Genomic DNA, 14,679 nt, shown 5'->3' with positions numbered 1-14,679 from the left:
AAAAAAAGGTGAGATCATTACAAACAGGATGCAGGAACTTAAAGGAGGTTCCTGTTGCCGAAAATGTTATTTGGGTCAACATAGTCCTTGACAGACTTGATCATCCCCAGGCCGACATCGGAGACGCTTTCCCTCATCCACTTCTTCCGAAGTTTCCCCACTGAATGGAAGAGAAAAGCGAGAGGGAAATAAAATAAATAAAGTGAGGAAGACAACCAAGGGGGAGAAATAGTGGAATCGACACGGCTGATTGCTCAGCAGGCTGCTGGGAGCCAATCAATCTTGTGAGAGTGAGTGAATAAACAGAGGGTGATAAATGCTTTTATTCAGAGAGGAGAAATGTTTTGCATGGCATGATTTATGGAGCTCAGCAGACTATCAAACTCATTAGGCTCAGTGTGTTCCCAGAGGAGGGGCCGGCTGGCGGCTGGAGCGCTCCGTCCCCGGCTACCTTGCTCTCCTCGAATCCCGTCCCCTCAGCATCACCGGGAACCCTTTTCTCTCCCTCCGCGCTTTGGTCTCATTGTGCGAATGAGCGCGTCTTTCCATCTGACCTGCGAGGGTGTTGTCCCGGGTTCTGCTCTGCTCCAACACTGGTCTGAGCTACACGAGGGGAACCGACCGTGACGGCCCCACACAATGGTCCTCTGTCAGCAGGACTTCAGCTTTTCTGAAACTCTTCCCTCCAAACTCGAATCCTGAGGAGGCGGAGGAGGAGGAGGAGGAGGAGGAGGAGGGGCAGCTCTGGCTCAGAACCTGGTGAGAGTGGCCGTTATTTTACCAGCTGTCCAGTCTGACAAAATCCACAGCACCTGCGGCCTGGAGGAGGATCTGGTGACGGCTGCAGTAAGACTGGGGAAACCTCTTATACTCAAGAAATAAAACAAGAACGCAAAAACTTATCTTTAAAGTACCGATAAAGCTGAATACTTCGCAGTGTTCTTACTTTTTCGGCTTCTGATTGAGGATAAAATGAATAAAATGAGAAATAAAAATAAAACTTTTAAATTTTACTCAATCTCCCAATAAATAAATAAATAAAAACATAGTTCATCCCAAAACCGTCACAGGTTCCAGGTGCTGCTTATTTGTTGGAGTCTCTAATAATTTAAATAAATGAACATTTTAAAATAAATTACTTTCAAGGAAATCAAATATCACCTAATAAAGACTATATTATTTTGTAAAGTTGTTCTTTATTTCAAGCTGAAACTGAACTAATTTGTTCCACTTTCAGCAATAAYGTTGATCGTTGTCTGTTTAAATCAAGACATTCAAAAACTAAAACTCTGATTGTTCAATTGTTTTCCAACCCTTAGGTTGAACTTCTTTTAGTTTTTTGTTTAGGTAAACTGTTGGACATCCTTTAAAATGTTTTTGACAACATATTGGGGCCACTTCAAAAAAAAAGAAAATTTGGTGAAGACTTTTTTTTTTTTGTTTTGAGCTTTAAGCTTGAAGACGTAAATGTCAAGAATATCGTTTCCAGAATAACTTCAAAACGACAGAAATAAATGAGCTATTTTGAGATTAAGGGAGGAAATCCAAACTTTAAAGTCGGCACAAAGACCAAGAATAGCCAAATGTTTTCAAGTGACTTTAGACGTCAGAATGAAAACATTGTTTAGCACGTAGATCGTGGCTCACATCTGAAATTGTACAAACCTGCAAATAACTTTAACATTCCAAGCAGTTTGTAGAAGCAAGTGTAGACCGAGTTTTATTAAATAACGTAAAATAATAACTGGATAGATGGTGAAAACAGTTAATCTGAGTGTATTTTGAGGTTAATCAGTGTACACATTTGAGACTTTTATTGTGAAGGAATTCAGGAAGTTAGGAGTTCCACCAATGTGATTGATGCTCTAATTATTAAAATGTATGTTCAAGAGAAAACTTGTCTTTTTGCAGTTTATCCAGTACACCTAAACACTTATAAAAAAAGAGAGATATAAGTTCAGGAGCACAGTAAGGTTTGCATTAGCTAATTTAGTCCTGAAACATTAAATTTGTTTTCCTCTGCATTTCAAACGACAAACACCCCTAATAAATTTATTTTCCTCCTCATTCTTTTTTCCCACCTGAGTGATTCATAAAAGACTAATAGTTGAGTAAATGTAAACTTCTGGAGGTCATGTTCATTTGAGTGAAACACCAAAAAGGTAAATCTGAGAACAGAGCAGCTTAGAACAGGTGCTGCTTTACTGAGTAAACCAACGGTAATCACATGAGATTAGATAGAAACGTCTGAAAACAAGGAAGGAGTAAGGAGGGAGTGTTCACACGCCTCTCTGTCATCTAGCAAGGAGCCTCGGTGTTGATGAGGGGCATGACGAGGGAAGGGGCCACRTTATCACCGACCAGCCAGGAAACCCAGATGGGGCTCAGCCACAAGGCCAGTGAGGCTCGTCTTCTAGCAAAATAGGGCAGACAGCAGGGTCACTGGGTACCCTGACTCTGCACAACTCTCCAGATGGTGACAGAGGGACCAATCAGCTGCTGCCCAATAACTAAAAAAAAGTCCTGTCTTCCGTACCGCCGCCTCCTCCCAACTCCTTCCTCCGTGTTCCACCTCTATCCCTCCCCCCTCTCAGGAAAAGGAAAGAAAACAGAAGGTGCTGGGACTGCATCATTGCCTCCATCACTGTGATAATTTACACATCTATCTTGTCATATTCTCGCTTTTTTTCTGGTTGCCGTTGCAATCAATCTCACCAGACCTGGTCTGTGCAGCTGAGACATGCAAAGCAGTACAGGTAGCCATTTCAGAAACAACCTTTTTTTTCTTTTAAAAAACAAGTGTTTTTATTTTTCCTGTGTAGAAAAACTTGAGTTGAGGCAGGGAACTTCTTTAAAATCAGGACATTCTTTTAGCCTCCTAAAGTGAAGCGAACAGAGTTGAAGCTGAGATGATGATGATGGCTGCCGTCAAACAGAGACGATAACAGAAGCTGAGTCAAGCCTCGACTCCTCAACGTGTTTCTCTCATTCTCCCTGACAAATGGGGGTCAGGACATGACAGGCAGGGTAAAGTGGTAGCCCTGGGTTCCTGTGATACGACCAAGCCCAAGTGCTTGGAAGCTGGAGTTGATGGATTGACGACGCTCTTTGTGACTGATGCTCAGAGACTTTTCTAGACCCATTCTAAAGGACAACCTTGATTCTTGTGTTCTGGCTCTCAAAACTAGCCTGTTAAATTTGGATTTCTGATGTTAGAATTGTTTTTTGTGTGTGTGTGTTGAACAGAACACACTGTGATGTCACGCCAGTGTTAACTGCAGGGAAAATGCCAACATTCCTTTTCCTACGCCCACTCAGCACAGCACTGACCTGCTGTAAATACAGGGCTACAAAAATGTAGATTTCCTCCCGTGCCCTCCCACCCCACCATCCTTGACTACATCTGTTTTGTTTGATACACAAAACCCACCGAAACAAGCTCCATTTGTCAAGTGCTGATTGTGGGCAGACAAACCGGCCTGTCTGCACTCAGATAGCAAGCCCCACCGTTATTAATCACAATTACAGAGTGGGCCTCGCTCACAGGAGCAGCATCAATATCGCCCCCCCCAGCCCCCCATCGTCACCCCCCTGCGCTGCTCAGGGTGGCAGGGCCACCGTTTGGAGGTCAGCATACAGCCAGCGATAACGGCAGCATCATTTACCCCAACCCGCTGCCTCCGTTTTATTAGCAATCTTTTAATTTTGAACCCGTCCCCCGTCTTGAGGAAAAACTGTGATTTAATACCGCAGCTGATTCACTGCATACTGTTTCTGACAGGCGTGATGAATAGCCTGAAGTGATGTATGAAAACAGCGAGGCGGATGGCAATATAGATAAGGCAGCCGTTTCGGTTCTCCCTGATGGGGCCCAGAGAGTTGTTTCGCCACCCTCCCGTGCTCACGTTTCATTTGGCCAGCGCTGAAATGAACAAATAGCCGAGTCAGAGCCATTCATCTGAGCTGCGGGAGGGCGGGTGGGGATTCTGGACGTGTGAAGGAAGCAGTGAAAGATCTCTGACCAAATGAACATTTACGGCACGACTGGCTCGCCAGCTAGGAGCTCGCCAGGACAGCTTGCTGTGCCATCACCGTATTCCAAAGAAACGTAGTTTCATGAAACACAATCAAAGATGTTCAAGTTTGATGAAACAGGCTAGTTTGGAATTTAGTACCTCCATGATGATGAGACAAGCTCCCTCCATTGGCAAGAATCTCTTCTCTAGCTGCATGCTGGGGGAAAAAAACAACAACAAAGTATTATTTTCTGTCATCCACCTTAGGAGTGTTAGATCTGTACTGAACCTACCTCCACTTCTTCATACACGTGCACAGGATCACTGAGTCCTCTGTAGTTGAAGGCAAAGTAAAAGTAGATGCAGGCGCCAGCGTCATACGTCTGAGTCACCCTGCACAAACCAGAAACGAGTTCAAACGAGCAGCGAAAGCTCCAGAATGAGACCCTTTGAACCTCTAACTCAAGTGAAACTAAACACTTGTGTTTTATCAAGGAGCTATAATTTACATACAATAAATCCCTTTATCCCCCTCCTGTTTGCAGATGGAAGACAAAGTGAAGGTGGGAGGTTTGACTTCCCCCTTGTGATCCCCCTAACCTCAATTATATTCAGAAACAGTCACTTTAATATTATTATTACCAGGCATTAAATAGACTCACTAAATCATCACTTCTAAACAAAACAAACAGCTTAAACTCAGGTTTTGTTACAAAGTTTAAATAAAATGTTCTTCCAGGTTGCATTTTTTATTTTTAGTTTTTTTGGCCTTGTTCTGGGCCGGGGTGCAGAGCCCTTGTTCATTTGACATGGCCCATCACCTGGCACTCTGACTGTTCTAGAGGTTAAATGGACAAATCAATCATGTGACAGACTGCAGCCGGGAAATGAATGGCTGCAGCATAATCAGGCTGAGGCTTAATCTGCCCGCAATCTGCGAGAGGCAGCCTGGTGCGTCTCAACCAGCTAGCCGTCTGTCTGTGGCTAACTCGACAGGAACGAACATAAAGTCTCCATATTCTCTGCAGAGAATAAAGGAAATGTATATTTAGATTTAAAAGCATTAGTTTTAGTAAAGTAGAAAAAAAATCAACTCCAATATTAAGACTCCAGGAGTTTAAACATTAAAGTTTTTCTTGAAAGAATTTTTTTAAAAAAAGATTAATTTGGTTAAATTTTGTAAGCTTTTTCATGGCTGAGTCTTGGTTATGCTGCTTTCCATCCACTTTTGGAACCATAATGAATGCCTATATCAAGTTAAACTCCCAGATCACTGTATTTTTAATTAACGATGTTGAAATAATACCATTTGGTAGCATTTACTCAGTGTAATTTTGGAAATCTAAACCACAGTGTATAAAAATTAACTGCAAAACTAAGAATACTGATTTAAACAGGATGAAACCGAACACTTTTTTTGTTCTAGTTTATTTTCCACTAAAGCTCTTGGGTTTTAATAGTTACCTGCAAGTGGATAATGGTGGAAACTGAACTCCTTTCTCTTTGCACTCTCGAACAATGCGCGCTTTCACATTCCTGCAAATGTCCAGGACCCTGGGAGGAAATATACCATCACAGCCTTTAGACTGTTACCTTTAAAACAAGACAGTGTTGTGCACGGGGAATCTGCCTTAAAACAAATTTATCAGTGAGACAAAGTATTAAAATTCAGGAAAAAAAAAGGCAAGATGCCAGGAAGGAGGGAGGGCAACAGACTGACTAACATGACGACCACTGTGCGAGAGATTCCCACTGGTGTGGAAATGGCCGCCAGTCCTTAGCATGTGCAACCGGGTGTGGAGTGTGCAGGACGGGGGAGGGGGGGAAGGTAATGAGCCGGGCACATGTGCTCGCCTCGGTGCCTGATCTCTTGGTCTCTCCCGTCAGGCATCTTGCACAACAGGGAGCTGCACGTGCTCCCGTTTGTTGTGTGAAGACAGCAGGAGGATGAAAAATGTTGGAAACGCAGATCACACAATGTAGATGTGAGATGGATCTGCGGGTCGCACTACACACATTACACCGCCCCCACATACAGCACACACATAGTGTCCTCTGCTGTGTGTGTGTTGGATAGTAGCGGTGGGTTTGTGGGCTGAGGAGGTAAAACCTTCAGAAAAGCAGCGATTTAATGCGAGGGGAAAGCAGATATGAAAGTGAACGTCAAAGACGAAGTCAAAAAGACGATTATAAATAAATAAAAGCAGCAGAGCACACTGAGCAAAGAATAAAATCATAATGTGCTAAAACTAAATTGATTTGTATCTTATGGTAGTGTATTTACCGGTCCCAAGGCACAGAGGTTTCAAAGGACTCCCCGATCACATAATAGTCCATCCCCAAGTCCTGGATGGATTAAAACACCAACAATTAGAATGAGGACAAGTCAGTGCATTCTTCTCTAACACGCATCAGTTAAAACAATAATAACCACAGCACAAAGCGGTCAGTAACGCAGTTACTGAAGTGTATGTAAAGATCCTGTTTGTTGTGTTTTTGCGATCATCAGAAAGGTCTCTAACAGGCCTGACCCGGGTCAGCTCACTATTGTTATTCTGTCAGCAGCTCCTGTGCTCTCCTTCCACAGCGCTGGACGCTCTGATGACAACTATGACCACATCAAATCATAGACCTCCTGAGGTCACTTTCTGCAGCCTTTCATCATCGCTCACTATCCTATCTGCTGTCAAACTCCACCCTTCCAGCCCGCCCCACCTGCCCATCAGCTCAGCCAGAGAAAAAGCCAGAGGAGCGACCCACCCGGAGGTAAGCRATGACGAAGGTCAGCATGTAGCCCCTCTGCCCATTGTCCTCTCCAGCTGCCAGGCCCCTGGAAACACACAACAGGGTTAATACTTAACAGCTCCTTTCTCTCAGCGCTGCTGCTCGGACCGCTCCCCCTCACAACAGCTGTCTCGGAGCCCGTCAATCCAACAATGTGCAGATCAATGGCGCCGTGCTCCGTTCATCGCCACAGGTCAGCCACACATCTATCACCTGCAGTGGGTAATCACATTTTCATTTACCATCCAAACTAATCAGGCCAAGCTTATTAGAAAATCACTATATTGATTTTTTTTTTCACCCTTCTTCCTGTTTCCCCAGCACCAGAGGAAAACATTCCTCGCAAAACCTACCTCCAACTAATTCATCACTGACACATGATCCGATCAGGATTTCCTTAAAATAATGCAATTATGCAGAGGATGCTGCGAGGAACTGACAAGATTCTTCTGCTTCAATGGCTTTCTATCATCCTAAAAAGGAGTCAAACTAGCTGTAAAGAGAACATTGGGCCACACAGAAAAAATAAGACATAATAAAACCAGCCAGACCCAAGAAATATTTGAAAATCCCAAGTTTGTGCCCCATTTAAACTGGATATTAAGGGTTAAATGATGTCTTACACTAAGTGATTGCAGATAATTAAAAATGGATGGGAGTAAAATCACTTTCCTTTCCCCCCTGCTTTGTGTCCCTGAATTGTCCTCATATAAACTGTGCAGATAGCTACAATCAAAAATACACTTCAGTCATTTCAGCATACTTTTATAAACTGCAGTATTATTCTTTTTGCTTAAATCCAACATCAGTGTAATGCATACTTTTGTTTAGTAAGGTTAGTCAGAGTTTTCAAGAAACAGAATAAAAGACTAAATATTTATAATTATAAGTTAAAAAAAATATTCCCAGTAAAATCTTAATGTTTGTTCCATATGTTTATTTTGTTTCATGCATTTCTGCACCAGTTTAAAAGTAAACAAAAATTGGCAGTTCTGTTTTTTTTTTCCTATTTGTTTTTCTTCCCTCAAACAGTATCTTAGACTTGTGGATTAAGAAAATTATCTCAAGCGTTAAACAAAATTAAACCTAATAAGATCTAGAAATACAAAATAAAAATAAAAGAAGCCAACGAAGCTGGGTTGTGAATTCTGTCCTTTTAAGTTACTTTCATTTTTACACAGACATGCAGTTTACTTATGTTTTAAAAGTAAAATAATTGGTTACTTTGAACAAGTCAGGAGTTGAAATTTATAAATCCTAAACCAAAAGAAGTAATATATATATATTTTTTTTTTATTAAAAAATTATTCATATAACATCAAAAAGTGGCACAACTAGTGACTTAAAAACCTTAAAAAAATATTGTTTTCCTTCAGGCTACATGATCAATCATGAGTGCTACTTCTCTTGTTGTGTTTTCCTCAGGGTACTGTTGTGTGATCAAAGCTCCATTAACATGACAATAAGTTCACACAAACTATACAAACTACTGAGAGGGAATCCAGATCTGACATGTGAAGATGATTGTCTGAAGATCACTGAAGATCCAACCAAATTATACATTTCTGTGTTTATACTGATCCAAGATCTTAATTTTTGTTTTAAATGGGGGAAAAAAAAAAAAAAAAGGAGTCACCCAAACTTTGCAGCGATGTCGTAAACTTGCTTCTCGTGCTGCAGGACCTTCTCTCTGTCGCCTTCAAACAGCAGGGTTGCCACACACAAGCGGTTGGCATCAAAGCCTTTAAACTGAAAATTAAAAACATTCTTGAAAAACACCTGTGGACGTCATGGTGCATGTACTTACTTCTGTTTTATTTTTATCTTTACCTTGGTGATGTAAAATTTCTTCAGCCCATCAAGAAAGGAAGTGAAAATTGAAGATACTTGAGGCTTCAGGGCATGACCTGAAAAATAAATAAATAAAATAAAACATAAGCAACATTTATTCAAAGCAGAAACATCCATGGATAAAATGATTTTTACATTGTCAAGCACTCTAAGAGTTTTGGGGTTTTCACACAAAAACAGAAAACTATAAAYGGCATCATTTGACTAACTTTATAAACAGGCCAACAATCGCCATCGACAACAACTATAAATCAGCGTTTCCAAAGGGAAGCGGGGCGCGCACCACAATATCAGTCTTCCTCACTCTCACTTTTTGATTTATTCCTGATCGGACACACAAAAAGCGCCTGTGGACAAGTGAAAATGAGGGGCTGGGGCCGTCGGGATGGTTATCAATCACAGCGGGGAAGTCATGGGTGATGTCGCCGAGACGTAACAGTTCATTTATTTCCCCCCATGCTCAAGTCTCTTCATCACTTAGTGTCCTAATTGTTTCCATTCCAAATTTTGATTGCAGGTCTCGGGGTCTCTCACAGCCATCAAAGTCATTAATTAAATACTCAACATTCAGAGACAAAATTATGCTTAAATCAGCCACATTCTTACTCTGAACCCCTTTTTTGTCCCAGGTTGATAGTGTTTTTTCTTCGTATTAACACATTAATAAAACTGTAATTTAGCAACTAATGTAAGACATATTTTCTTTCATTTCTTTTATCGTCTGAATGGTCAGGTCTGTTTAAGTAATGTGATTAAAATGAATAAAAAAAAAGACAAACCACTGATAATAATGCAGTAATAATAATAATAATGCAATAATCCAATGCAGCAAGCAGTAAGTCAGGAATTTTAGGTAACTACAAAAAAAGTACTGGTCACTACATCTTTCCTACCGAATGCTAAGAAGTGCCTACTCTGTGAAAAGTGAAAATCCAGGGAAGATAATGAGATCCCGGGGGATGTGGGAACTTTACAGAGATCTCTGCTAATGCCAGGTGCATTCCACTGGACCACAGGAAACAGCATCAGAAAACTTCAATAATACAACTACCTCATTTTGGCCAAAGTCTTAGTCTTTTGTGCATATGTGTGCTGCTCTTCCACTGCAGAAGCTGATTAACAATTCGGGCCACAGAGGGTCATATGTCATTGCACACAACAGCACTGATATTTAATGAGTGCGTACTAAATTATTTGCAGAAATTTGAGTTTAGAAACAAAACTCTAAAGCATGTTTGTTGCTTTGCAGAATGGTTTGAGGAAAAAAAATATCTTGGCTCCGTACTCTCCAGATCTCAGTCCAATCGCAGACCTATAGGATGAACCGGATAATCATGTCCAATCTGTGAAAACTTTAGGTCCTAAAGGATCGGCTACAAAAACCTGTGAGACAAATATTGCAACAGACTACTACTACTGGAGTCAACCAACTTAATACTAATTGGTCATAAAGTTATGGCTGTTCACTGAAAACTACTGGTTATATTAGACATTATTATAACTCAAACACAACTTACCAAACAGAAACTGTTCATTATCCATTAGACGTATAGATGCTGGAGCACATCTCTGAAAGTTTAAAAAAAAAGTTTTAATCAAAAAAAAGTATTTTTAAATACAGGAATCTAACAATTAATCGACTCCAAATGAGTATTTAAGAATAAAACATTAAGTTTTAATATTGGAACGTGTAGCTGCAACTGTTTCCTTTTGTCAGGAATTATAAGCAATAATCTCAAAAGGAGCTGAGAAGTATTTTGTCAGGTACAGACTCTTTAATTTGTGATCCCATCACAGATGAACACAAAATATGTGCAAAATACAAATACAACAACTGAATATAAACTAAAGTTTCATGATTATTAGCCTATTAAAATACCACCCACACAAAGATCATTCCATATACATACAAACTTTTTTTTAAGTTTTTTTGTAACTATTCCCACAACAATTTAAAACTTTGTACATTCAGGTTTTTAACATATAAGAGAACTCTCATACTTTCTGTTTAGGTTGGGAAAAACAACAACAAAAATAAAGTTAAAACTGAATCAGCTGAAGTCATTTGTTGGTGATGCAGAACTTTCATGAAATAATATTAACATTAATAACAACAAATAATAAACAAGTGTCTGTGCATGTGGTGCTAATGATGTATCCCCAATCCTACACACCAGGAGCTCATTATGAGCTTACATGGGATTTGAAAACATTAGACGACTTTGCAGTTTCAGGATGTTGTGAATACAAACACATTCTGCAGTTTTTCCAAACACTCACAGCCCAGATGTCCGACCACATTTTTCACTCAGAGCCTGCTGCAAAGTTTGTGCTTTTTGTTACTAGGGCTGCTTATTTTGTGACTTTTTTTATTTATTTAAAGAATTATTAACAAAAAGAAGAGCTGAAACAAGAATATAAAAAACACTTATGCTGTAAATCATACCTGTCTGGCAACCTCTCGAAGACAGGCGACCCCTTGCTCAAAATTGGGGAACACCACAGAGCCGTACTTCTGGTACTCTGGGATGGGACGAATCTTCATCGTCACCTCAGTAACCACACCAAGGGTTCCTGTGGAAGAATCATAAACACTCTGAGTAAAGCAAAAAGAGGTACAAGTTTCTACAAGTTGCATAACCTAAACCTCTTAAAGCAGAGTTTAATGAACATTTCACACAACTCTGGTACCTGCCCTGGAGGTTTTTTGGGCAATCTCTGTCTCACATTTCACAGCAGATCTGTTTTTTTCCACACATTGGGGAAAAACTAAGTTTTATCAGCGTAAGAGCAAAAGGAAAGGCTAACAGCAGCAACATATACACAAACAAGGAAAACCTCCGGGTGACATTATAACCTTGAAAAAAGTGTCAACTAGTAGTAGTTGCTGCTAAAGGAGTCACATTGCTTTCTGAACGTCTGCTCTTTCAGCAAATGTGTCAGATCTTGTTTAAAACAAGGTGTAGGGAGGCGGGGGAGCTAGAAGTGTTGTCACACCACTTCAATGTTCTGAATGAAACTTTACAACATATAAACACACACAGTGTTAGATATATTCTGTCCCAATCAGCAACTACTAAAAATGACTTATTTACCCATTTTAGCTTTCCTTTTACAGCTGCAATGATTTTTGTGATCACAGTCACTGGGTGCTTCAAACAGCAWGAAGCAACCATTTAGTTTCAGTTTAAAAATGTGGCAAAAAAACGTAGATGAGACGGAGAAAACCCACTTTTGGGAATTTATGAATTAAAGAAGATGGGATATTCAGATTGATAAACAAAGCCATTAAAACAGAATGTGCTTCATGTACATATATAAATATCAACAGGGAGGCGTTCATGTCTTTTGGATTAAACAAGTAACTTTTACATATGTACTTTGAATGTGGAAACATTCAACATATTCCACAAAAAAGACCATTAAACTCACATGATACTTCCTGCATGTGGGAAATGAGAAGTTCACATCAGGTTTGAGGAAAGCTCACTCTTGCAGTCTCACAAACTACTGTCTGTAAATCAGCTAATTCAGCTCATGTCTACATATGATGACTAGGGGTGTAAGAAAATATTGATACACTAAAATATCGCAATATTTCATTTCCCSRTACTGTATCGATATTCTAAAGCCCTGTATCGATTTTTTATTAAGGTTTAAAATGTTAACTTTCCTGCCAGCCGTTCATTTTTATGTTGTAGTTCAGCCTCTGACCACTAGTTGGCAGCAGTGAGCCAGCCATTTGGCTCCTCTACCTCTTGAGGTAGAGGCTATTGTTAAATGTTGGGTGACCATATTGTAAATAAATATTAAAAACTAAAAGCTGCAAAAATATATTTTTAAACTATTTATTGTCAAATTTAGTCTAATAATTGAAAACATGGATGAAATAAGAAATATGAAACAAAAAATAAAATACATACAAAGCAGAACACAGCTAAATGAATCAAAAGTATGTCTATGTAATATTAGAATTTCCTGAGACAATGAAATTTGGTTTTTCATTTTTCTTCCCCAGTAAGAGGTTTTTATTTAATAGAATTTTTGGACAAAAAAAATCACAATATATCGCAATATATTGCCTTGCTTACAGTATCGCAATATTTCGGGATATATCGTATCGTGACCCCTCTGTCATGATATGTATCGTATCGCCAAATTCTTGCCAATACACAGCCCTAATGATGACAAGTACATTCAAAACAAGTTGGTTTGACTGTTCATGAAGTTTGCTGCTTCACACATTCCTCTTCATGCCCTTTTCACCTTCACTTGACACGATCACTGATACGGTCCAGAGCACGCTGCCTTGAACTGTCATAACTGCAGCTAAGTTGGTAGTTTCTTCATCATTCTCAAAGCAAATAACACTAGTTTGATCCTCTTAAATTTAGATGGTTTGATTTTGCTGCTTGAATCTGTTAATTGGGAGCTCAGGATTTATGAAACATTTTTAATTGATGATGACACTTTGCTCCTTTCAATTTCCCTGAAACAATATTTTTTTACATTACAGACCAAACTGGTGTCAATTATTTACAGATTTATCAGTTATAAAAATGGCACTATTATCCATTAGGAGGTTTCAGAATCGTGTTTTTTACCCCCTCCTTTCACAAGTCCTAATGTGGCACTACATGCCACACGCTGCTCTCTAGTGGCACAGTAAAAAACATCATGTGACTCCGCTGAGCCTCACCCTAGACATGCTCCTCCTCTCTGGCAGCATGCAGGAGCTGCCTCGGGCCAAGCAAGGGACTGGGACTTAGAAAAAAAAAGGGGGGTAGAAGAGCCAGGCAACATTAGAGAGGCTCTTGGGACAGACACAATGCAGTGAAATAATGCCTTGCAGCTTAAGCCATTTTTTCCTGTGACTGATGCTATAAAAACACACCTCATCTGCAGAACTGTATTTGTAAAGAGGAGCTAATCACAACATTCTGCAACTAAGATTTTTGTCTGTGTTGCAAGCCCTTTTTTTTGCAACAATGACAACAGTTTAGCTTCAACAGAAACAATCATCTGGCTCCGAGCATTAGATAAGCATTGGTTTGCTTTACATTATATTATCTGCAGCTGACAAGAGTTTAAAAGAGAAAGGGGATTATCGCTGATCAGTCCAATCACTCTTTGCACTGGTTGAAGCTGGAGGAAAGGACTACTTTGTATTCAGGCTACTTCAAGGTCAGAAAGATAAATAGACCCCACTGTTGTGCAGAGAATGAGAAGCTTAGTGTTTCACAGAAATTTTTAATAAAATGGATGTGCTCCACTTAACATGCAGGACTTGGTTAAGGGGTTTAATGTGGTGCTTTGCTGTTGTTGATGTGGCCTACTGTCGAACTGCAGCGTGGTGCTTTTAGGTTGAGAAGGTAGATAATTTTAATGAGACCATGTGGCGAGGTGACCTCCTGGTTCCAATGTCAGACCTCCCAGAGGAACAGGTCTCAGAGACGTGTGGTCCTGTTCCGTCTCTTATTTGTGTAGTAAACCCAGGCAAGCTCATTTTTAATTTTAGTAACCTTCATTTCAGTGTTGTATAAAGTACCACAAAGTGGTACTTGAGTAAAACTACAAGTATCTTCACAAAAATTTACTTTGGTAAAACTTAAAGTCTACTTTAGGAATAGTACTTGAGTAAAAGTCTTAAAGTATCTGAAATTTTTTGTACTTAAGTATTAAAAGTAAAAGTATTGATTTAAAGTGAGCAGTTAGGTTTTCTGTAATGACATTTATTAGGAGGTGACCTCCCCCCAAAAATATAGAAATTACTTTATTGTATTAAAATAATTAGTTTATGCACTATATCAAGGCTGCACAAACCTTTTCCTCAAAATGAAAATCTATCCAAGGGCTGTGGGCCAAATACAATAATATAATTCATGAAATAGAAATACCTTAAGTACAGTCCTTTTATGTTATTGATTATGTTCTGCTGGAGTGTGACATGATTTGTTTGTGTCCAAACTAATACGGTATCAGAATTTTATATATTTATACTTCTCATTCAACCACAATTAAATTCACT

At 39.6% G+C, this 14,679-nt stretch overlaps 1 protein-coding gene across 1 annotated transcript in view; it reads right to left on the bottom strand.

The window, feature by feature from the left end:
* Nucleotides 1-14,679, bottom strand: part of agps (alkylglycerone phosphate synthase) — a gene marked incomplete at its 3' end in the record, with an annotated part of 26,881 nt that continues 12,202 nt past the window's right edge. Inside the window, 10 exon segments of the mRNA XM_014001426.1 lie at nucleotides 1-160; nucleotides 4,176-4,233; nucleotides 4,310-4,409; nucleotides 5,481-5,570; nucleotides 6,301-6,362; nucleotides 6,777-6,846; nucleotides 8,437-8,549; nucleotides 8,631-8,707; nucleotides 10,169-10,220; nucleotides 11,098-11,225. Of these exon segments, the coding sequence (XP_013856880.1) occupies nucleotides 39-160; nucleotides 4,176-4,233; nucleotides 4,310-4,409; nucleotides 5,481-5,570; nucleotides 6,301-6,362; nucleotides 6,777-6,846; nucleotides 8,437-8,549; nucleotides 8,631-8,707; nucleotides 10,169-10,220; nucleotides 11,098-11,225 (872 nt within the window).

The sequence above is a fragment of the Austrofundulus limnaeus genome, unplaced genomic scaffold (assembly GCF_001266775.1).
Source record: "Austrofundulus limnaeus strain Quisiro unplaced genomic scaffold, Austrofundulus_limnaeus-1.0 Scaffold9, whole genome shotgun sequence".
In the NCBI taxonomy this organism is placed as follows: Eukaryota; Metazoa; Chordata; class Actinopteri; order Cyprinodontiformes; family Rivulidae; genus Austrofundulus; species Austrofundulus limnaeus.
The sequence above is the reverse complement of the archived record's forward strand: the minus strand, read 5'-3'. Positions and strand labels throughout refer to the sequence as shown.